Source organism: Lates calcarifer, linkage group LG3 (genome assembly GCF_001640805.2).
Source record: "Lates calcarifer isolate ASB-BC8 linkage group LG3, TLL_Latcal_v3, whole genome shotgun sequence".
Lineage (NCBI taxonomy): Eukaryota > Metazoa > Chordata > Actinopteri > Centropomidae > Lates > Lates calcarifer.
The window spans coordinates 15,304,365-15,329,775 of NC_066835.1; the positions used below are offsets into that span (position 1 = coordinate 15,304,365).

At 42.2% G+C, this 25,411-nt stretch overlaps 1 protein-coding gene across 2 annotated transcripts in view; it reads left to right on the top strand.

The window, feature by feature from the left end:
• The window catches only part of rbms3 (RNA binding motif, single stranded interacting protein), a 254,977-nt gene that overhangs the window by 32,254 nt on the left and 197,312 nt on the right, over window positions 1–25,411 (top strand). For both annotated transcript variants that reach the window (XM_018685388.2, XM_051067783.1), the window contains exon 3: window positions 22,381–22,602. In XM_018685388.2, the coding sequence (XP_018540904.1) occupies window positions 22,381–22,602 (222 nt within the window). The remainder of the gene's footprint in view (window positions 1–22,380; window positions 22,603–25,411) is intronic.

Below are 25,411 nucleotides of genomic sequence, written 5' to 3' on the forward strand. Positions count from 1 at the left end.
CAGAATGGGGGGGTATGCTCAGAATCTGAAATGTTTACAGAGACCACTGAGGAAATAAGGTAATTCTGTGGCGCTACTAATGGCAGAGTCTTGACAGTGGGATATGTTTCATTTATCCTACTGCATCAAGGTCGACGTGGCAATTACCACGGCGGGGAGAAGCTAAAAAAGAAAATCCACAGGCCCAGTGGTGAATATACAACAAATCACCTGTGCTGTTCAGGGCAGGGAAATTTTAAAATGGGTGATATAAAGTGTAGCTCAAAGGCAGACTGCTTAAGCATGGAGGAAGAGAGTGAATGGTTTATTACCTTGCCTGGCAGAGTAGCTCTAAAAGCCCACTGCAAGCTCACACCTTTTATGTAGCTTACACTCATGCGTCTGGTTTAGGGGACATGAAATACTACTCATTCTGTTTCCTGAGAGAGATATCCACCAGTAGCATTTTTAGTGTCAGATTCCGATTAACAGGCTTCATAACAGTTCTCACCTTGCATCCACATTTTCATATTTTCCTCTCATAACAAGTATCAGGTTAAGCATAAATAGAAGACAATTAGCAAGAACCCTACCTGCATTATTAGTATGAGAAGCACGGCAGGGATTGTCTCAGTTTGCCACCAGGCCCTTGTCACCCTGGCCTTCCATCCTCCTCCTCTCCTCTCACCTGAATAGCTGCTCAATACCTCAGTGCTGTCCCTCTTGATCCCTTCACCACCGCTTTCCCACTCGCCTTCATCCCTTTCCCCCGTCTCCCTTCCCTTCCTCCACGCTTGTTACAGACTGTCAGGCTAGCAGCGCAGCACACTTGCTGTGTTCACGCCGGTTGGTCAGCTCAGATTGGCATGCACAGTGTGTCTCCTAGACTGACCTGCCTGCCTGTGTTGCTCTCCTATTAAAATTCCTGTGCCAGATCCCCAATGAGGAGAGAGTAGCAGGGTCAGCCTGGCTCGCTGGCCTCTCTCCCCCTGCCTGCCTAATGAAGAGGACGCCTATTGGGTTCATTATTAAAGAACTGCTAATAACAGACGGAAAAAGAGGAGTGATGGAGAGGTGGGGGGGGGAGTGAGATGGCAAAATGGCGGGTGGGGTGGGGGGTGGGGGTGGGGGGTGAGAAATTGCCAAGGCAGTGCTATTTCCAGCAAGAAACAAAGACGCACAGACTCTTTTGTTCCTAAATATGCATAGACACAGTGTAGCAGCATTGCTTCACTCTTACTAGACAGCTATACTGTACATGGAAAGCTTTTTATCAGGGTTGGGAGCAGAGAGTGAAGACTTGTGAATCATAGTTAAGTCATGAATACTGGAATGGCTCTTGTCCCCTAAGTATGAACCATACCATTTAAAAAGGGCTCATTAAAACTGTAAAAGCTTATTCACAATTGAAATTGTTCATAATGAAATTGCTCTTGCTCTGAACAATAGCTATAGAAAAATAAAGAAAAGAGTATATTTTTAATGTTTTTTTTCACAGGGAGAGACTAATGTCTTTTTTGCCATCTTTTTCTTCTCACTTGGCATTAGTGGAAGCTTATTCATAGCCATCCTTGCCACAAGAGGACCCCATTTACTATGACTACCTTAAATAGTATCTTGAGCAATGTTTTTAATGTGTTTTTTATGCTTTGCTTTTCCCCCTCATTTTCGTCTACCTGCAGTTATCTTATTGTGCATTTGAAGCTTCCGGACAACCCCAAAAAATGTATGATTTTATGCTGGTGGGAGAGGAGGTGTGTTTGTCTACATGTCTGTTAAATATTCCAATAGTTGGTACTAAAAGTCCATATGTGCTCAATGCCTGCTTCTGCATTAATCAGCCCTTTGCTGCTGGAATCATTAATTACACTGGGATTATCATGTAACTATCCAGCAGACTCACATATTAGGCAGAGAATAATTTCCATATAGATACTTGGGTTTTTTGAGAGCAATAATAGAATTCCTTATAGCTGCCTGAAGCACATCCATTCCAAATGAGTCTGCCTGCTGGAGATGCTCTCGGTAAGTGATGTGAGGTATTATACAGAGAATTACCAAAGTCCTCAGAGGCCTAACCCAGGTCCCAGAAATTGCATGTGCATGCATTTGTGTGTACGTGTGTGCATGTTCATGAGTAGTATGCCTTTTCAGGTTTGGGATATTCATGCTTATATCTGCAGAGCTCCCTGCCATATGTCTCTCAGGTGTCCTGTCTCTCAACACAAATCAGGCAAAGGTTTAATGCAAATTACCAACCATAAACAGCCAAGCGTAACAACATAAATATGTATGGTGATCTCAACTGTAGTATCACGCCTTTGAAGAGAGAGTACCCATCTCATGACTGGAAAAAGTCGAGGGAAAAAAAAAAACAAAGTGATGGAATGCTAGTGTATGTTTCTGTGAAACAGGCCAGGGATGTTTATATGGTTTTCATGCAGCATGACCGAGGTTATTAGTTTCTGGTTGCTCCTAAGAGGCAGACCACAAGGCCTATTAAAAAGGAAGTTGGCCAATTAATTTAAGCCGGATATAGGATCCAGTTGCACACAAAGCACTACAGAAGAAAAAATGCATTGAGAGAAGAAAATGGAAAAAAAAAGCATTTTAGGCATGTCTTCATTTTTGAGGAGATTAAGGCATGTTTTATTCAGCTTGTTTCAGCAAGACTGTGAAAAAGAGACTGCTTAGATTAGCATAATGAAGCTTCCTATCAGATCTTATGATCCTCTGATGTTTGCAGTCAATCATCGATGGAATGACAACAAGCAGCAAGAACACAGGAATGCTGCTGCAAGGATTTTCAGGACAAGGAAATTACTGAAATTCCAAGTCATGTAGACAGGAGAAGCCGTTATCAGCCATAGCCATTACCCTCATAAACTCTGAGGAAAAAAAATATTGATACAGTCATATGATTCCAATACAGAAATAATAAGAAGTTTGTTCAGATAAACCTACTGTAATCATTAAATGGAGAAAGGCCTGTGTTTTCCCTCTCTGTGTGTCTAATCTAGGTCACAATTGGATGGCTCATCCCTGTGCAGAAAGTAAATCCACCCAACGATCGTAGACGGCCTTATCCTACTGTTTACAACAGGGCTGGGTCGATATCCACAGGAGGCGCTCAAATAAACAAACCATAAATGCCGGGGCTTCTGCTGGCCTCAGAGATTATGGCTGTAACAATGATTAATTTTAACAACCTGAGCTAATTGTCTCCGAAACTTTAGTTAACAGCAAATATGATCTAGCCCTGGGTGCTTTTCTCTTCTGTAATGAAGAATAATGAGCAATGGAATTACTGCTGGCACTTTTTTTTCTCGTCAGAGATTTGTAGAGAGCACAGAGGCCAGCAGGATGTGAGTCCGGGAAAGAGGAGACTGTATCTGTCTGTGCGTCTGTCTGTCTGGAAGGAAACGAGCAAGGAAGGAAGGAATAGAGACTTGTGTTTGGCTTGAAATCAAATCTGAACCTCTTGATGAATGTTAGGGAGTTAGCCTTTTGCCTGTGTGTTTTGTATCAGCCTTGCTTCTTTTTGACATTCTGCTGTCTGCTGCTTGCAGGCGGTATGTCACATCTTACCCTCTTAGGAGGCATCCCATGATGCCTCAGCTTTTTTGCCTTTGTTATGATGGATAAAGATACTGTTCTCCCCTCCTCCTCCTCCTCCTTCTCCCTAAACTCCTCCTCTTCTTTTTGTTTACTGCCCTGTCTCTCCTTTCCATCTCTTTTCCTCTCCCTGTGTGCCTGCCTATATAGAAGTGTATAACACCAGTACTGCTGTAGAAAGCGGCTTGGCCTCGAGCAGTGTCTGTGATTCGCCTTCAATCTTAGCTGTGCTCTGGAACACCACCTGAGGCTGGAGATGAGACCTCTCCACAAGTGGCAGAGCTTAAACGCCTCCTTTTATCTACGCTATCTCTCCCCTAGTGAAGTGAAGAAGAGCAGGGAGAGAGGGAGGACCGGTCGGATCCCTTCTAGCTGTACTCAGACAGAGAGATGTGCACATAAAGTGTGTGGTGTTTATGTGGAGGAGGAGACCTTCAACACCGATTGACAGCACACAGCATCATCTGCTGTCATTATAAGATTTTATACTGTGTGCAAAGAGATCTAATCGATCTGATCTGTTCTCTTTCTTTGCGTCTTTTTTCAGCCGTGCTCAACCATGAGTACAGACTAGAATCTTTGTTCTTCCTCCTCACTTCCTCTACTTTTTCCATTGTCTGTAGGAGGAATGCACAACATTGGTATGGCCAGTATGGCCTTGTATGGGATTAGTATTGTTATCACATTCCTCCTTCACCAAGGTGCAAAAAGACCCTGACCTTTAACATAATCACTCTAACCTACACAGAATCTGACACAGCACAAGCGTATCCATATTCTCCTCTGCCGGCAGTTTACAGGCACCTTGGGAAAGTCAATAGATGTAATAAAACGCATTAGGGCCGTTGGATTGAATATTCACGTTACACTTGAGATGCAGTTAAGTTGGGGTCGCCTACCTAGAACTTTAATCCAACCACACATTTCATTTAGTGTGCAGTAGGCAACTCCCATTACTGAGAGGATTTCTGTTTCTCAAGCAGTTTCTTCAGTGAGGAAATTGGCAGCTTTTTTTCAGTCCATTTCAGAATATTCAGGGGGACCAGTTGAGATATCCTTTAAAACACTGAACTCTAATCTAACCACAAGCCTTGATGGGGACAGGCTCTGGCTAGGACTGCACATTCCTGGGTGAAAGGCTCTTACACATGTGTGTGTATGGTGGGAAAAAGAGCAGGAGGATTCAGACAAAAATGTTCTCATTACAAGGCCAATATTGTAAAACTCAAACCTTGACCATGTATGTACAGTTACCATGTATTTAAGGCCTCTCTGGTATAGCATTTGTCAACTAGACAGAGAAACAGAAAGGTGGAGAAAAAATGGATCAAGTGGAGAGACCTTCTCAGATCACAAAAAAAGATTTATTCATTTTAATTTATACATTCTGTAGGTCCACAGTGGGGTGTACTTTGTGTACTTCCTCTGTACAGTTGCTATACTCCAGATGACTCACACCGTCTGCTCCACTGCTTGGCCCAGTTTGCAGAAATGTACCGGAGGGGGCTGTTGAACTTTAGGATGAACCTTAAGGAAATGCATGTGTGGAAGTTCAATTCAATTCAGTTCAGTTTTATTTATATAGCGCTGAATCACAACAAAAGTAATCTCAAGGCACTTTTCATACAGAGCAGGTCTAGATCATACTCTTTTAAAATATGGTGTTTACAGAGAGAGACCCAACAAATCCCACCAAGAGCAAGCACTAGGTGACAATGGCAAGGAAAAACTTCCTTTTAAGAGGCAGAAACCTTGAGCAGAACCGGACTCAGGGTGGGCGGCCATCTGAGCTGCTTCATTGTACCTCAGAAAAATTACACAAGTTGAACTACTTGACAGGGGTCAAGGGTACTTACGTGAACATGGCTTTAAATTGATGATGAGGGTCTTTTCATATTGAGTACACTCTCAAGAAGCTTGGCTGCTCCAGTACCTCTTAAGCTCTGTTGACCACAGACAAATACTTTAATGTTAAAACTAAATTATGAACAATATTTTGATCAAAAGTGCAGATTACCATGTGTCATCATAAAAACATATCACTGAATGTTCAGAATTAACATTGGCTGTCTGACTTGTTTCAACAAGCTAGTAATGTTAAAATGGATCATAATGTTATGCCCTGCTTTATTGGTAGATCACTTTCTTTAAGAGTGTTTCAGTGTTTAACCTGATACAGATACACAATAATAATAATTCAAGAAGAATAAAACCTCCTCCTGTCAATTCAAACAGTCGAGCACACTCAAGCCCTGGAGCTGCACAATTCATTAACTGAAAAGCAAAGAATTACAAGCAGGCAAGATATGAATTCTCACTGCTGCGTATCACTCATCAAATGAAGCATTAAAGGGAAGAGTCACAGTCATCTTCAAAATAAAGCAAAGAGAGTTCTCAGGTTATCACCTCATTAATTTGCTTCATTCTAAAAAAGAGCGGACAGTATGAATGTGTGTTGCCATCCAACATTTAATTAATTTCGATCTCCTTGGGGTATTGTGAGTCCACTTCTCTTTCAAGCGTTCTCGCTAAATGACCATTTTTAGGCTATTTCGCTCACTCTGTTTATCTCTCTTTCTTGCCCCCTCACTCTTGCTTGGTCTTTGGTCATTAACATCTTTATCTTTGTGAAAACACAGAGAGCCTCTCTAGAATGATGACTTGTTGCTCTCATTTTCAACCTCTTTAGAATGCAATAAAAGTAGGACTCGGCCGAATCCACATCTCTGTTATGTCAGAAAGGACTACTGACTTGAAGTGATGTATCTTGTTCTTATTACTCTCCTTGTCTAAATGTACTACTTCTTTAGTTTCAATAACATTCCATTTAGATCCTTTATGGCCTGTGCTTATCAATTTAATAGAAGACCTTCATCAGTTAATTAGGGATGGTATAAACAATTCTTGTAACTCTTTCATATAATAAAATAATCTGTGTACATGTGCACAGAAGCACTGAACATTGAGCAGCTATTTTATAGCCTGGTGTTTGTTGGCTTTCTTGCAGTCTAAGAGGAGTGCTGGATTACAGATACAATTAAGAATTTTTAGCTCAGTGTTGACTGCTGTACTGACATTCAAACTTTACAGACTGCTGTAGTTTCATTACAGTTGTATCAGGTTGTGTTCACACCTAACCTCTTTGGTCTGGGCTGTTGTGAAAGCTGCCTATTGAACTCTGTATGGACTCAGCAACTGGTCTGATACTACCTGAAAAGGAACATTTTGGTCTCCTTCCAAGTGAACTCTGCTACTGTGTATTTTTAGAGTTCCTCATTGAAATATAAGTGAAATGCAGCCACCTCACAGTATCTACCCCTTCTTCTTCTACCTGGTCGTTATTATTCATAAAATGTGTCTGAGTTGCAGTCTTGACTAATAATACTCTTAATCAGTTATGTCTTTGTGAGCTCTGTGTGTCAGCAGAGAAGATAAATAAACACATTAGGTTTTGCATGACTTACTGTCAGTCACAAGAGTTTGATTGTGGATCTGCGTAGTGCTATTGATGCAGGATGACAGTCACAAAACTGTCCAATGCATGAATTACCTGTCTGTATATCTGTCTGTATGACTTTCATGTTTACACACCTGTAGTTTGGACCAGATGAACTGAACTACAGGTGTAAAAGCACCTATGCAAGTAACTTCCATCTTGTTCCAATGTCTCCTCTCACTTTTGTGTCGTGTGCCCTGTGTTGGGTATGAAAACATCAAAGGGTTGGCTCAAAATCAGGAAAATAGCAATAGAGTTTAAAATAACACCTTGAAATCAAACATGGCAAGACATATGCTGAAGTTAGGTATATAGATATATAAAAACTGTGTACTTGTTTACAAAAGCTGATCTGAGTCTGAACTGAGTCTGATCATTTTGAGGAAAAAAAAATCGCGATTATAATATTCAGCTTCACAATACATAGAGATAATCATTGTTGGCATGCTTGTTTAGCTCTAGTCTGCATTATCATCAACTTGGGCTGTTGTCAGATTGTGTATTCCTGAGGAAATAACTGACAGCCTCAATACCCCAATCTGCTTCTCAGGCTTTAAACATGCAAAGTATTGGATGGGCCATTGAATTCAGCCAGGAGTCTTCTAGAGGCCCGTGGGAGGAAACAGGAGCACATTAAAAGTGCTGATGAATCCAATCAGCTTGTTCGCAGGCATCCAACACAGATATGCTGGTGCACTAAGCAGCGCTACTCAAGGGCTTAATTAGAAGGATGCTTGTGTATTGTTTGTTTTCAGGCATTAGTAAAGTCTGTGTGTCCTGATAATGGAATTGGCTGGGAAATGGAATCGTTTGGCCCTGCCTTCATGCTGCTAGGCCTGATACTGCTTGTCAACACCATTGTTTCCTCACCCTCCTGTGGAGCCCCTATCGATGTCAGTGAAGGAAGACAGGTCTGCAGCAGCCAGCCAGCCAACCCCTCAGCTGGAGCACTTAGGCTCGACTGTCAGCTAACAAGGCCCTCCATGCTGGAGAAATCTTTTGTATTAGAATCTACCTCTAATTAGCAGTAGTCCTATAGCCTGACGCCTCATATCATCCCATCATATCATCATCATCCCATGCAAACAGTTTTTTCTGCTCTTTCAGTGTGCACCATGCTACATCCTCAAACCTCAACTTCCTGACCTTTAATTCCTCTGAAAAGCTGATGTGTGAGGAAATGTGTGAACACATTTACCAATATGTGAAATTAAGGTGCATTAGCAATAATTAAGAATGAAAAGTTGATGATGTGGGTGATGTGGTTGAAATATGCCAGATTTTAAATCTGAGTGAAATTATTTATTTATTTATTTAGTCATAAACATTTCTGTTTTATGATGATTAAAATAGTGTCAGAGTTGTTTTTACTGTCACATACTGACTTTGAAATTTGGAATCACAGTAACATTTTGTTATATTCATAAGAACCTCCATTAATTATATGCCATTTTGTCAGTAAAATTTACTTACATGACTGTTGGTGTTCGTAGCAGGTTAGTTAGAAACCCAACCAGCCAAACCTACCTGCTTGATACAGTAATAAGGAAAGCCTGGGAATTCTTTCACAGGGCGAGGCAGGAATTCAATCAGTCTATGGGGCTGGGAAACTGGGCATCCGACACAGTTATGCTTCAGCACTTTTCAATTTGGACTTGGCCTGCTGCAGCCTCTGGCCTGTACCAGGTCGTTAATGAAAGTCACATTAGGCATCCCTGTCATCCTTAGTCACCTCCCTCAACCTGTAGGACATTTATCATAGCTGTATCCTGTACAGCTGTCCTCTACTCCTCAACTCTACTCCTGTCTGCTGGATACCTACTGGTTCTGTGGAAGTATAATGTGCCCTTGCTGCTGTGAAAGCTTATAAAATACAGAGGATGTTGGAAGTTACCATCCCTCATCATCTGTGTTTTTGAATGTGCTCTTGATTACTGATTTCTCTCCAATTTCTGTGATAAAAATAAACTGCTGCCCTGTTCCTTGTCCTCTTCCCTGACCCAACCCATCCACTATTAGCATCTTTAATGATTCATGATGTTTATGCTGCTCTCTCTGTTGCTCAAGTGCTTTCTTATGTGGTTTAGCAGAGGTCATGGATTCCTACATTTATGCAGGGAAGATTAGATGGATGTCTTGGGTTTCCTCAAGTTGTGACCTTAGCCTTTACCTGAGTGCCTCACGCTGTCATAGCCTTGCCCTGTCTCTCTGACCTTTGCCCTTCAGTGGGGAGCTCCTCCTGTGAAGGCTGGCTCATGTTGTCGACTTGTTAGGTTCTGCGGCTCTGACAACTGCCAGATGACATATTTAGTAAAAACCATAGTGGTGCTTCCATGTTGCAAGTTAATGCACTCTCTGGCCTTGCTTTGTGAAGTGATTTGGCCACACAGGGTCAAATTCTGAAAGCACACAGTGTATTTTTTGGATGCAGTTTCTCACTCTCTCTGAACTCTCTTGTCAAATAGCTACTTCTGACCTGTCAAGCAGTCATTCCCGACATCAGAATTTAGTCTGCTCACCCATACTATCACTGTGGAGGATCAGCAAAATACCAAAGAGTGTGATGTCCCTGCGTTTCTTGTTTTATGTTTAGTGTGTTTTTTTGTGAACGTTCATGCTTGATGTGTATCCGTATAACATATCTATATCTTTTTACGTCTGGGTCGTGTTTTTTTGCTGCCTCTTTGTGTCACATCAGTTTCTTTTGGTACTTTGACAGATTAACACATCAACAAGAGTCCTGTTTTTGGATCTCACTTTAGGGGCTCCTTGTTTCTCTCCCACTCGTCGCTTGACTTTGTTGTCTATATCATGTCACCTCTCTTACCCTGTGGCTCCATTTCCATACCCGTACTGTCAAAAGAAATCACACTCATTTATCTACCAGAGACAGGATGTGCAAAAAGAGGTCTGAGTGTGCACTGTGGTCTGATTTGGATGATAAGGCAAGATGGAAAAACAAGGAAACTCAAACGGGTTTAGAGTCAAAAGTCTTGTTGCAATATTTATTGTTACTCTCTGCATGCAGGGGCCTCCACACGTGCACACACTCACACATGAACGTCAACTCTATACCCTGCTACATATGTGTACTGTGAGTAATTCAATTCAGTGTGGCAGCAAACTACTCGGCTCTTTCACAGCTTGAGAGGCTATATAAAACAGGCTGTGGGACTTGTGGAAATTGTGATTCTCCATCTGCAGTTGCCTGCATGCCCCTCTCAGCCCCAGAGGAGGCATGCTGCAGTAGGAGGATTTGTGTTGTGCAGTGCAGTGAAATGCATCTTGCCACTGAAAACTTTGACCACCAAACATAAACCAAAACCCCAAATGATAGTTTCATTAGACCCTATGAACTTAAGGAGGGACTTGCCGTTTGGATTCTGAAGCTATTACCGTTTTTTTCTGATTAAATTACAGAGATTGATGGCTCAGACAGGCATAAATCATGAAGTTTCTCGAGCTGACTCAGTGTTCCTGGGCGTCCCCTCCCCCGCTGGTTTCTGATTTATTGTTAGTTTGGCCATTTGCTGAATGTTGGTGAACACTCCGGTGTGCACCAAATCATTTGGCCCCTGAGAAATGATGACAGGAGCAGAAAGTGATGCTCATTAGTTGACACATCATTCTTTTCCACACTGTGCATGACATGATGCTCACTTAACATGATCTACCAACCAGCTCAAACTGTAGAACACAATGTACTAAACAGAACTCACGTTTGACTAAAATGCCTGCGTCCAAATAGTGTTTGTCCTTTGATGAGTGGCAATAAGCAGCAACCTTTGCCAAGAGGACCAATAAAAGATCTTTAACCTCTTACTCAATGTTCAGATTATTAATGCATTGTTGCTTTTTGAATTTCTACAGAGGTCTAAATCTAACAGACATGATGTTCCTTTACAAATATAGCTTGATAAAGCTTGTTCTGGCTTTTGGCCACACCTGCTACTCACTGGAAAACTGCGGTCCATACATTATTTTAGGCTACTGTGACGGTAATGTGTATCTCTTGACAGCCTGCCTCCCATTTATCCTCCTGTGCCCTGTGATTTGTGTTTGTGACTGTTGTGATGTGCTCAGCATCCTGTCATATGCTGTTCCCAGAGCAGCACGTTCTCATGTGAGTGTGGCAGGAGGCAGGAAGCCGTGCTCCTGGTATGGAAGACTATCGCTAACACCATGAGCGGCAAATATTCACTTTGCACTCCATCACCGCAGGGCTGGCACATGAGTGCTTGCACTTAATTAACTTAATTAATTACTGAGTGCACGCAAGTTCAAGTGCCACCGCTACTTCCTCACATTAGTGCTTTTAGGGCTTTTAACTGCATCTTCCATAACTGTTTAGTTGGATAGTGCCTGTAAAGCTCAAGGTATGAAAAGCAACTAAGGATCTTGGTGATTTGAAAGACTGTTTCAACCTCAATATCCAAGCAAGACTTCATGCTTCATGCTGAAGTGTCTTTGAGCAAATTATTAAATATCTACCACCATGTCTAAACAGCTGATCTTGTCCTCATGTGGAGGTTGGCAGGAGGAAGAGCAAATTTCCCTCTTGCAAACCAATAGAACATTTGAGAAAAAAAGGTCACATGATCTGACAAGTAGTGTAGCTGAGTATTGCTGTCTAGCTCTCTCAGGGGGACTAAGAGCCACTGTTCCGACATGTCCCTGTGTCAGCGGTCCAGAGAGGAGTTGGAATGTGGTCATGACTCTACATGCGCAGCCTGTTATGCTCCACTGGGGTGCAGAGTGATGGGATCACTCACCATTTTTTCACTGCAGTCCCTTACATCCTGTCTCTCATACGTTGAAGGAGAGAGATACAGAGATAGCAGAGCATGAGATAGAGTATAAAAAGTGACGCATTGTGGAATTGCTCTCCACTTTAAAGGTGTTCATTGCCGTAATATAAAAAGAAACCTCATTTGACAATGAAGTCCACTAAAAGGAGTGTAAACACTTCACTGAAGTGGCTTGCTCTTCAAATTCAGGCATATGAAAATTCACACAATACATATTCATTTTGAGGTCTAGTATGTTTTGTGCTAAACATTGTATTCAGAAGTAAAAAACTAGCCTTTGCGTATCCTTCCCAAACATTTGAGGTCAGTGTGTCTTGAATGTTTTTCTGCCTGGGCCTCAAGGTTACTTACGTGTTCTCATCCAAGGTTGCAGATACAGGGGGCGACTAAGAGGGTGTTTGCATTTGTCCTTTAGAAATGTGATTGCTAAGGAAATAGGAAGAGGATGATTATGATAGCTTGATCCAACTCATAACCAAAGAAAGAATTCTGTCCTCTTTACTCAGTGGATAATTGTCTTTTCTTCTTTAGTGGAAATCAAAACAAAGCCCAAGGTTTAATAATGATCTGTGTTCATAACAGCTTCTCACAGCAGTACATCCTCAGCATTTCAGCAAGTCATATTGCAGAGGGCGGCCTCATATGGGAAACTTGCACAAAACTGTGCTCAACTCAAAACTATACAGTTTTCATCTGAGCGGAGAGAGAAGACTTTATTGAATTTAAAGAAAAATGATAACATCATGTGGAGACAGTGTGCAGAGAAAATAGACTTTTATCAAGAAGTGTTGTTATTGGAGGACTGTGGTGTTCTCTGACTTGGTTGCAACTTGGTTTGTTTTCTCGTGCTCTTGTCTTAATTCTTCATTTCCAGCCTCCGCAGGGATCTGACGGAGACAACGAAACAAAAAAAGGATTTCAAGCCTGAGAGGAGAAAGGAGTATCTGTATGGAAGAGAATGGCATTTTCTGTCCACGTTTGGGGTTATCATTCATATGCGTATGAGTGTCTACATGATTTTGTGTTTCCATTTGTGTGTGTGGTGTGCTATGTGCTCAGCAGCCTGTGGTCTTTTAAAATAGAGTATGACAGATTCCCCATTACAATAAATACACATGGATTTTTTGCTTAAGAGCTGTTTTTGCTCAATTTCTTTTGTCATTCATATAAGTAAATAACTTTTTTCTTTGGAACTGCACCTCTGATGCACAGTATGGTCCATGATGGCTGACAGATGTGCGTGTTTGAAGGTGGTATCAGATTTCTTTGAGGTGGAAAAGGGGTACAGGCCTAGAAATAGCAGCAGCAGTAGACAGCTGGGGTCCACGTCATCCTGAGAGGTACTGCAGCAACCAAGGCCCATCTGGAGAGAACACAGAGCCAAGGACACTGCAGAAGTAGAGGGGGGGTGAGTGGAAGATACTATGCAAGGCCCTCCTCATTGGCCTTGTCATTGGATGTTCAGAAAAACAAAGACTTTTCTTTCTTTCTTTCTTTCTTTCTTTCTTTCTTTCTTTCCTTCTTTCTTTCTTTCTTTCTTCCAGTCTAACAGACATTCAGCACTCAGACACAGAGAGTCAGACTTAAACAACCTCTGACAAACAAACAAGAGCCTGCCATGGAAGACTCTACGTCACCTCAAAACCATGCTCATGTCCTCTCACCCCCCCTTTTTTCCCGTCCTCTCACTTTGGGCTGCTAGGACAGATGCGTCAATGACAGAAACACAGCCAAACTTAAGTGCTGCCTTGTCCTGCCGCAAGCTGCACTGTGTAGATATCTGTGCTTTCTATAGTACCACCAATCATTTTACTGTGATTTTACATGGCTTATATGCATGAATACAGAACAATGATCTGAGTGATCTCTGTATCAAGATAAATTATCCGATAATGATTACTGTAACTATGTTTTGGCAATGCTAAAGGCATGTCAAGAGGACCTCCATTTAAACCAAATGTCCAGGAATTTCCACAGATCAGAGAAGCTTGCCAGCTGTACAAAGAATTACATTAATATTATCAGCCATATAATGACTAAATTATTTATTCTTGTGAGACACAGAGCCTTGTGAACTGTAATAAAGAGTAGTTTGATTAAATATTCACTGGCAGAACAAATGGGAGTATTTGTTATAGATTTGGCCTTAATTAAGTACACTATACATATGTTCTGCACTCTTTAGCGGCTTACTCTAACCACGCAGACCTCTGTTTACTTAGTGATCATGTGTGGCTATTTCTGCATCATGTAGGTGTTGTTTTAATGGCACAGAGCTCCCAGCAGCACTTGGGATTTAGTGTGCTGGACTCAGAGGCCTCAGGCAATCAGAGACATCCATCATCCACACAGTTTATAGAGTGATGGAAGGAGAGAGAGAGTGAGAGAGTGAGGGAAAGATGGAAAGATGGAAAGAGAGAGAGGGACAAAGGGAGACAGTGATAGAGCGAGGTGAACAGACAAAGTGACAGAGCCCGAGAAGTGGGTGTATAAAAAGCATACATAAGAAGAGGACTAAAATGTCAGTGTGAAAGCATTTGTCTGGAGGTGTGATCCACTCAGACACAGCTCAACTGCCCCAGTGGGTAAACAGCTGTAATCATAGTTCAGCAGCAGACATTAACAGCCTGTCTCAAGTTGAAGTACTGTGCATTACATCCTGGATTACTGTAATTCAAAACATATATTTGGTGTTTTTAGTGTTTCACAGTCAGTGGAAGGTTTTTACAGTTTTCTTTTATTTGCATTCAGTGATAAATGGCTGAAACTTAAGTGCCATATTAAGTTACAACAAATCTTTATTTTATAACTTATCTTACTGTAAATAATGATTAATTTATCTCAGCTATGTCAATCATTTATTCAATTAATAATTGAGTCTATCAATGTCTCAAAACCATGAAAGGTTTTTTCATTACAGTTTCCCAGAGTAGGAGGTGGTGTCTTCAGATCAGTGGGCCTCAATAGTACGGCTAACTCTTTTTCTTGTACTTCACAGCTCTCTCCCTCCCCCATCTCAGTGGCGCATCATGTGATCAGACCTGATGCTGACTCCTCTTGGATCCATTGAGGTGTTAGACATATTGACATACAGACCCAAGACCTACTCTGACCCAGTTAGATGGCAATTTGTTTTAATTGAATTTGAGTTGGGACTTAGTTACTAGAATCCAAGAGGACCCATGGAAATATTAGATCAGTTCTTCGGAATCCAAATCATTTATTCACATGGTTGATTATCAAATTGATTAAATTTCTCTGGATCAGCTAATTGATGAACTGGCTAAAATATCAACACTTTCTAATCCATCCTTCCACCAGCCCCTGACTTGCAGTATTAGGCCTTCATCTCCCCCTGAAGTACCCCTGTGTAAATGTTTATGATCCCTCTCCACTGAGGGGGTGGATGCTGCTGCTTCTTGTTAGTCCGAGCGTAGCGGGGGATCGAGGGAAGGTAGTGGGAAAGGGAGCGCTGAGTACCCTCTGTATCTGTTTTCTCGGTGTAGGTGTTATTGAAATCAGGACACTTGTCTGTTATTCTGATCACCCCCCACCCCCACCCCCCCCTGTCTTTCCATTAACTTCCCATAGGATGTCAAGATGCAAATTTGGGCCTCTACATCCGCTTCACAGCAGCAGCCCCCAGGCTCATGGTTCATCAGAGCATAAACATGTGTCAGGCCAAGGAAAATATTTGGAGAGAAGGATAACAGACACACAAAGTTTTGAGGTTTACTTAGAGCTCCAAGTGTGGAAGGGTCATATTATTGTTCATCAAAGATTCTCAGAGGTCAAAGACTCACTCAGTAAATTTATTTCCTTCTGTCCTCTTTTGTCTCTTTTGTCTCTGTGTGTGCCCTCTCTGCACCTCCACTTCACATCCTATTCCCTACTTTCAACACCTCAAAAGACCCAGAGCAGTATTTGGTATGAAAACAGATTTCTTAAAGAAGTAAACACTGTCTACTATGAGTTGGAATTTATAAACAGTGTATTGTGCCACCTAATACTTGAAATTGAAAACAGTGCATGACTTGAGGATGGGTACATTGTGTATTCTGTTCCTCTCTCGAGACTAAAGCATAGCCTCTAAACAGGTAGGGTCACAGCAGTTTGTGTGGGGACTCCAGTCAATAGAGATTTCACAGTCACACTGAGGTCAGTGCAGGAATCTTAACAGTACACACCACACTTTAAACTTAGCACAGCTGACCCCAAGTACAGCACTGTACCGCTTGTATGAGTGGCTGTCAGCCATGCTTGGTATAATGTCACCCTATGACCCAGTTGCCTTGGTTACCACCTACTCCGTGTCCCTCAAGACTCTCATCTTAGATTGCAGAAGTGTTTTCTTAGAGCGTTAGTAGAAGAAGTCAAGAGGAAAAGAAGGAGAATGAGAGAAGCAGAGACAGAGTGCGTGGTGTTGGCCTCGTCAGCCCCGTCTGCCCTGGCGCTACCGAGTGTGGAGGCCCCGGGGGTAACTTCTCACTCGTTCACTCCTTCCCTTTTTCAAATGAGAGCAGCCTGAAACCTGTCAGACTCCTCACGTGCCAAAATCCAGACATGCCCTGCCGCCGCGTTGCCTTGGTTACGCTTGAACTTGGTCCTTGAGGATTGGAGAGAAGATGAGGGTGGGTGAACGGGGGTTTGCCATTTGGGTTATATAGGTGGAACTGCTGGAGACCCACAGAGTCTGTCATACCTCTGTCTGCTGCGTTTTGCCAGGAGTGACAGTCAAAGACTTCGTGCTCAGCGGTGGGAAGGTGACTTGTGTGAGGGGATGAGGATTGGCAAAGAGGAGCGACTGGTACAGAGGAGGCCATTTCACGCAACACAGCTTCCAGGAAGTCAGTCATCAGAGATGCCAAAGGAAAGCTGCATCTCTTTCATAGCCAGCCAAACGGAGCACCCAGGCGTGGAGGGCCCTCTAGAAGACAATATCCCCTAACTAATGCCATCTGGGATGACTTTCCTGGTCCCTGTGTTGAAGCCTCTCACCCTGAAACCATTTATTTGAACCTTTATTTCAAAAATGTATTGCCACTTGATTATTCAGTTGTTTGTTGTCATGTTTTAGGGACCCCATTTTTGTTCATTTGATGGGTTTTTGAGTGAGACTCAGTTTTGTGCCACTGCACTGGAGGTTGTCTCTTATTGTGCATATGTGTCATGTGAAATGGGAATATGGAGATGACTTAGGGAGGAAAAGGGGCTTTTTTGGCAGCTCTCCAGTCTCTTTGAAAAAAGGGGTTGAGCAAAGATAAAGCACAGTTAGGCCAACAGGAAACCAGGACATTTAGATTTGGATCTGTGTTGTGGGAAATCACCATCTCTGCCTCGCAGCACCCATGTATCTAACAACAGCTGTGGGGCACAGTGCCTTCAGGACAATCAGATAATCACAGACCAGGAGTACCGTGCTGTTAAATGTGTAGAGAAAGCAGAAAAAAAATCACAGACACAAGACTATTAGTCATAATGCTTAGTAGTACACCTTGAGATTAAGGTTACACCATAAGATAAAATTAGATAAGTTGTCAGGAAAAAATAACAAACGAATAACAAAAGACAAACTGTTGCCTTAGGGTGTTTGATTCATCCCCCAAGAAACTCAATATACCTAGCGGAAACCATAAAACTGTAGAATTTCACAGAGAGCCATAAAGAAGTATATTCCTGTTAAACTTTCTGTAATACAAAAGCAATCTGATGTCTCGGCAATAAGCCACAGTTTGCTTCCTCAACACCTTACCAGAGCTTGTTTTTGTTCTATTGTGTTATAGATTTCATGGTGAAAATATTTCCTGGAAAGCGAGGAATTGTTCAGTGTGACCATATTATTCCGTAGCGGGAACCTCGTGGGGAGGTTTCATCATAGTTATGGGGTCATACAGTGTTCACAGAGAAATGAGTCCTGCGAATGAGGAAGCAGTGTTTTTCTTCTTTGCCGTTCAGGAATCAGAAGATAGGCCACTTTGTTCACCTCCATCTCAAGGGGCTTGACACAGCCATTACTGCCAAACCCCGGCTAGATTTAATTTACTGGGTTCTACAGCACTAAAATCACAGTTCATCTGTCAGGTTATTCAGTTTATTTAATGACAAATTTGCATTAGTTATCTGAATAAAAAAAAAATCTCACCTGTGGACAAGAAAATCAACCTTTTGCACCGACGTAACTGAATTGAAATTGACCCATGGTTTGATACCCTCTCGTGCAGCACATTATATAAAGACACCACTTCCATATGCAGAGCAGGACACACAAGGGTTCTGTAATTCACAAAGGTCCATCCCCTGACACCCTCAACCATGCAATGTCACCAGGGAGAGAGAGGGAAGGAAATCACTTAACCAGTGAAAAATGGACCCAGGAGAGGTGCTATGCTCTGGTTCATCTCAGCGTATTAATGGCACCACCACCTCCACTCACTTTTTCATAGCTGAAGGTGAAGCATTATTCCGCCTCGACTTGCATGTTTAGTAATAAATGGTGCCGATAACGTCCTGGCTTGCTGTAGTAGTTACATTTTTCTTCTCTGGTAAGCTAAATGAATATCTTGTATCATAAAAAAAATCCACATCCCTCTGTTTGTGGCATGTATTATGATCAGAGGTTAACATGCTGGAAGAGATATTAATGTGTGAAGCGGCTGTGAAGCAGGGCAGCTCTTTTCAGAATACATTTGTAGACTGACTTGTAGCTCCTTAAGCCTGGGTATCTTTGAAATTTTTCAATACAAGTATTAAATAAATACAGATATACATAATACAATGCAAATATAAACATTCTTCTCCAAGAAAACTCTATTATGATTTAAGAAAAGAGGGCAAATATCGAATGTTAAACATAGTCAAAACACAATCAGCTGCCTAAGTATTTTGCCTTCCTTGTAATAGAGTTCCAAGTTAGCAAAATTTGGACTCTAATCAGAAGCTGTCAGTGCAAAGAATAACAATAGTATGATACGGAGCAAGCATTCACTGCCAGATTTCATATTTTCTGATGAAGTTTTCTACACTATGCTACAAGCACATTCCAGTCTCTTATTTAAGCTGAAGGTCTATGGTCGTATGTGCTCTCATTGGTCATACTGCCATAGCCATTGTCAGAATCACAGCTACATTCCAAACCCTAACCTAAACCTTACATAATCTAACCTTATTAACCCTAAAACCAAGAACTGAAACCTCAACAGGCACCAAACAGCCAAAATGCGTAGAACTTGAACTGGCCCACACAAATGTAGATATTCAAGAGCAGTACAGACACAAAGGATGTGATTTGTCTCTGCTAAAAATAAAAAAAGACAAAAAACAATGCTGGTAGGCAATAGCCAGCTCATACACACATCTGTTTGCCTGCATGTAAAACATTCCCCCTCAGAAGAGGAAAAACCTTGTGTAACCAGATCTGATTGGCCCTTACATAAAATGAAGAAATATGGGCAGAGTGTAGCTCTCTGACGAGCCTGCTGAAAGACTGTGACATGAATCTGAGTCTGGGGACCAATCATGCATTCCAGTCGAGGAATGCCAAGACCCTCGGATCTCAGCCTCATGTTAAAACACATCCCCACCCCTGTGATATAAAGGGCGAATATCTTGTCACTCAAGCGGCACAGCAACCCAGCCTTAAAACGCTTTCGTCAATGGCTCTGTTATCGCATATAACTTAAATGCATGGAACATATTTAAAATGTATCTCTCCCTTGAGATAGGGCCTTAAACAAAACACTTCTGCGTTGATGCATTAGTTCTAAATGCCTCCTCTTTGGCTTAATAATCCTCATTTATAAGGCCAGTGGAGGTTGGTGCGTGGCTTGGAGCAGCACATAAACTCTATGAACTGGTGAACAGTTGCGTTTAAGTAGCGGCTGTGGCCCTGCAGCTTAATGTACCATACTTGGGCCTGTTCCCTCCCCTCTGGCTTTTACATCGGCTGTATAATAGTCCGAGATGTCTCTTAGCACTTGATAACTTGCATCAGTGAGGCATAGCAGTAAATGCTGATGTGTTTTTAGAACAATATATCCTGCCCACGCACAGTTCTCAAATTCTGACCCAATGACTAAGTCTTTCATTTAAGGCCTGAGAGAAAATAACAACTCAGTGTGTTTGACAAATGCAGGAGAAAATACAAACATGCTTGATTTTTTTTTTCTTGCAACTGAAGTTTCCATTTTTTTACATGGTTCAAAACCTGGTGATTCAAAATCAGCACTTCGCATATTTGTCTCTTTTTTTTCCCAGGACCTATGGTTTTATTACACCACTGGGCCGTCTCTCCTGCTCCTCTATGGACTCTATGCTGTACTGTATAAATGCATTTATCCTGCTTTGGGGGAAACCGCTTCCTCCTGTTTTATATTAACATGAACCCTAAACCTGTCGTTATATATTGTATGTATTAGGCTGAACTTTGGCTTGCGTTCTCCCCCTCCGGTTCTTTCGTGATGAAGTATACGAGACTGGCAAGCTTTCTGAGCACAGCTGTGAGTCTATATTGCTGCTATCGCTCTGCCTCTGTTTCCCCTGTGTGGGATGGCCTCTGACCTCAGTGAAAATCCTACAGGGGCTAAAGGGGACTGTTAATGCTCACTAGTGATGTACAGCTGTGCTTCATTCAAGGTGGTTTGTCTTAAGGCTGCACACCATTCACACATGTAAATTAAATCATTGCAGGATGGTCTTTAGATTGCGTCATATTTCATATGTTTTTGCTAAGGGAGAGAAATCTGAATTAAAAGGATCAGAGCAGCATAAATAATCTATTAAGATCTATTAAGAATTAATTCTTTTTATTTTTTGTCAAGATTCTCGTTTTATACACTCAGATTATATTAAACACTCACTCTGGACTGCAACTAATGATGATTTTCATCATTCAGTAGTCTCTGATTGTTTTGTCTACAGAATGATGCACCATGACAAGTTTTGAGAACCCATGGTTGTGTCTTCAATTTTTTCAGCAGTTAGTGTGTTTGTAAAGACTTGTGGTTTGAGCTGTACTCAGTCTCTACTGTACTCAGTTTTATTGTAACCATCTGACGGATTTTACCAAAGTGAGGGACAGAAATGTTGTTTCAATTGTTTGTAACTATTTTTAAAGGGTATTTTGTTGCTGTCCAATGAAAACATGTCTCTTCAAAACATCAACTTTTCATGAGCTAAAGGCTAATTTATGGTTGCTGCAGGCGCATGGCCACAAGGGTCAATACAATGTAAATTCCATCCACACACAGGCAAAAATCTGTGACAATACAAACTATGTACTACAAGCTTGTCAACAATGCATGTGCTTGTAAAGCAAACTGGATGGTTGTTTAGTGTTGTGCGTAGGTGCTGTATTGCACATCCTTGGTCCTTCTCTCATTAAGCAGTTGCACACACCAGTTTCATTTTTTCAGCTTTTGTTCAGCTAAATACAACAAAAGGAGCTCTTCTTCTTGCTGTCGCGAGGTGGCCATCCTGTTTTTAAGTGTGCCTGTGTGCAACACATCTGTGTACACAGACCCCCAGTTGTATAGACAGAAGCACTTGTGCATAGTCTATTGAAGCATGAACAAGCTTAGTAACAACAGCCTGTTTTTGCTTGTGACATTAATTCAATGGTTTTTATCAGATTTATTTATCTTATGTTGCTGGAGAATCAACCCCCAAAAAAGCTAAATCACCAAATTTGGAGATACATGGTTTTCTTTGGAGGCAGGTGTACCTCTCTGTGACCGACAAACTAGCAATTTTTTCCAGAATTTACCTGATAGAGTGATACCTCCTGTTTGGAGACTTAATGCAGGTTAAAACAAACAGTAAGAGGCACTGCTGAGCGGAGTTTGCTAATACTACAGTATTGCTAGTCTTGTTAAAGTGCCATGGATTGGCATGTGTTCGCTGTGTGTCCTATATTTTTTTCTGTGCTCCAATGGCCATGACAGCCCAGGTAACCCATCTCAGAGCAGCATAAGCCAGCCTGTCAGCAGATTCAGCCCTGTGTTTCCTGGACCCCGTTGATACGCCAATACATAATGCCACACCAGGAAGCCCATTGCGAGCCTGTAATCCAAGCATCTTATCAAACCAATCAGCACTTTTCCAGCAAGAACACATTTCGACCATGACAGAAGGGGGTTTCACAACATCTGGTGCTCTTGGAGAGAAAGGGGCGGGAGAAAGTGAGTTAGGGTGAAAAGAAAGTGTGAGAACAATCTTGATGCTGGTATGGAGATTTTAGATCAACACCACATCCTGCTTTCTCTTTCAATGCAGGTCAGCAAACAGGCAGTCAGTTGTCAGTGCCTGCCCGCTGCAGACTGCAGGCTGCTAGCAGTTATGCTAGTGATATTCTTGTCAGTAACATTTGTCACTGCACTCCCACACAGTCTCTGTCTTCTTCTCTGTCTCTCACCCATGCTAACCTCTTTCATTTCCCTTTCCCCGCTTCCCTTCTCCCTTTTGTTCGGATCGTTTCCTTCCCATCAGCCTAGTGTGGCGGTGAGAGGTTACCACAGCAGTAAGGCAGCGGCCATGAGTTCAAGCCTTGGCTCCGGTTGGACCACTGGTAGCAGCGGAGGTCATGGGGCCTGGAGCGGCCCCTCCCTCACCCATGCAAGTCTGCAGCATTACCTATCCCACCAACAGCAGCCGCATCACCACCATCAATCCACGCACACAAGCTACGCCTACTGCCCGGCCCATACAGCTGTGAGTACACCAGATGTCTTCTTCCTCCTTGTCACGTGATGCTCCACTCTCTTCTAGCTTGTTTGTTGAATACCTCTCCGCTTTCTCTGTCTTGCTTCTCATTTCTAAATGCTCTCTCTCTCTCTCTGGTGTCCATTAATGGCTGTTATTACCAGGGAAGCTCTTATGCACTGAGCAAATTCTCTTTCCTCAACTCCCTCTCCTCCCACCACTCCCCTCTCTATCTTTTCCCTTTAATCTTTCCCTCTTTCCCACACTCTTTCCTTTCAAGCCCTCATAGTGTATATCACTTCCTCTCACTATTTCTTCCTTCCCCTGCCTTATCTCTTCCCTTTCACCCTCCCTCTCTCCTCTCTGCAACTTAATCTGTTTTTCTTTCATCCATCCTCTGCATCGACAGTGCAATGAGAGACTAATTGAGGTAGAGATACTTTTGGACGGCTTCCCTTGTCATTATCCTTGGAATTAATTGCTGCTCTGCAATCCGTTTGATTTGACTTTATTGGTGCGATCTGGTTTTCTAATGTAACGTTCAGGGTGTGACTGGAACTCAGGCACGAGCCAAATTGGGGAATTTCATTATCGTCATGTCGCTGTCACAGTCACAAAACCGGAAACAAAGATTTGGCAGGCTTTATTTCTTCCTCTAATAAATGTATTTACGAGGCTTCACACCAAATCTTTCTCCCGTTCTTTCTTATTTTCCATTACGAAACTGCTGCTCTCTCATCTTACATGCACACCACTTAAATTCCCAGCTGCCTATTTGCCAACATGTTGAGACTCCCCTGAAGCGCTTACATGCAACGGGTGAAGAAATTGGATTGGATATAGATATGATAATCATCACTGTATGCTGGCTCCTGGTTGTGCACAGAATTCTTTTTATGTTATTCCTGTGATATCAAGGTACACATTCATTCAGACCTCAGTGCTTTTCAGCAAGGGGGAAGGAAATTATCTTTGAGTGCTCGAACTATTGTGTGCGCATCATTTTGTTGCAGCATTCCAGTCATAATCACTGTTTTCACTTGTTTTACACAGTTGTCGCCATCGCTGACAAACACCACCATTATCACTGTCATCGCGTATGCCACCACCACCTAAGGCAAAGAGTAGCCGGGGCGTTTTAAACTGTGTTGTACACAAACAGGAATTGAAAACAAGAGAACATTCCACAAGACAGACATAAATGTTGTGGCTGTGGTTCTAGTTGTGGTGGGGCTCCGTTTCATGTGTCTGTCTCACTAAGTTTTTGGAAACATTTCAGATCTTTTTGTCCCCGACATCAGCATCCACAGACAGGACCCAGGAGTGTCTGGGTTTTTTCTTTTCAAGCTGTTGACCTAAGCTGGGCTGATTTTTCCCAAAGTTGGACTAACATGAAGCGACTCTCGTCCTTCTCTGACAAAACACAGTCATTAGGTTTTCTAAGTGGCCAAAAAAAGAAAGTATCCTCAGACTAAAAAATACTCGGCTGTAGTCTCACCAGACATATAGTAGCTGTATAAGACTATTGAACCTCAATATTCTTTGTGTAACCACTGAAAATGATCCACAGCACCAAGTATTGAAAACTGTCAAGTACCAAAAGTCGACATCATGATTTTACAACTATGACTTAAGTGATAATTTTGTAAATTCTAGACTGTATGACATTCTTATGTGGCTGTTTGTGTTTAGACAACAACATTCTGGCTTATTTTGTAGTAAAGTCTCTGAGCTGTGCCTTCTGCCACACTGCTCACCTGAGAGCTATTGTGTTGCTTGCTGCTGCTGTTTCTGCTGTTCATGTAGCATTTCACAAAGTCCCACCTCCACTGAGTAACCACCTGTACGCTCCGAGTCAGTGTTCCCTTAGGGAGGAAATTATTATCATCACTCCCAACTCCCTGCTGTGCTGAGCCTGGCACTTCCTTGTAGGGAGTGAGATCAGAGCCCAGACGCCAAAGATCAATGCTGTGCATATTCCACATTCACACACAGTAATAGTCATTGAGCCATGATCAATTATAGTGAATAGTATTATGGAAGTTGAACAAATTTATAAAGTAACTGAAATAAAGACGTATAATTAACGTGTTTTCTCATCTGGGTAGCCTGTGATGTAACTACGTAGTCCAAAGGAAAAAAAGTAAAAGTAAATCCATTTACAATCGGCTGATCTGTCTTTGTATTGCATCATTGTTTATAATACCTGTCTAAGTCTGAGGCATTCCAGGAACTGCACACAAAGCCAATAGACAAAAGTTTTATAGTGAAAAAAACCTTGAATGGATTTGAAACAGACGACACACTCTGGAAACAATGCACAAATTCACAACAGATACACCTCCCCCTTGTTTTCTTCCTCTCTGCTGTCCTGTGTGTGTGTTTTTGTTTTTGTGGGATTTTGGTAGGCCACACTTCTCACAGTACTTGCCTAACCCGTCTTGGTTACAGATCACTACGGGGTCATCAAACGCTTGCCCTCATCTCAACCCCTCTGCGTTCAAACCGCAGCAGAGTCTGCTGGCTTTAAATGGCCTGTTTTCATGGGACAGCGGGGACGGTTGTTTTCTTTTCAGCAGTTTTCATTTCATCGCTGCAGAAAGCAATTTCTCCCCCACTATCATGTCTTCGTCCTGGGCTGTTGCAAGTCAACACTTTGGCCTCAAGGAGGATTCGCATTGCGTAGAGATGGCTAATCCTGAGGCTAACAGTAAACAAAGGCTTGCTTCCAGCCTTTGACTCTGCCTGGTGCATTTTTAGAGCTTCTCATATGCAACACATACTGTACATGGAACAGAAATCCTCTCTTTCTTTCTCT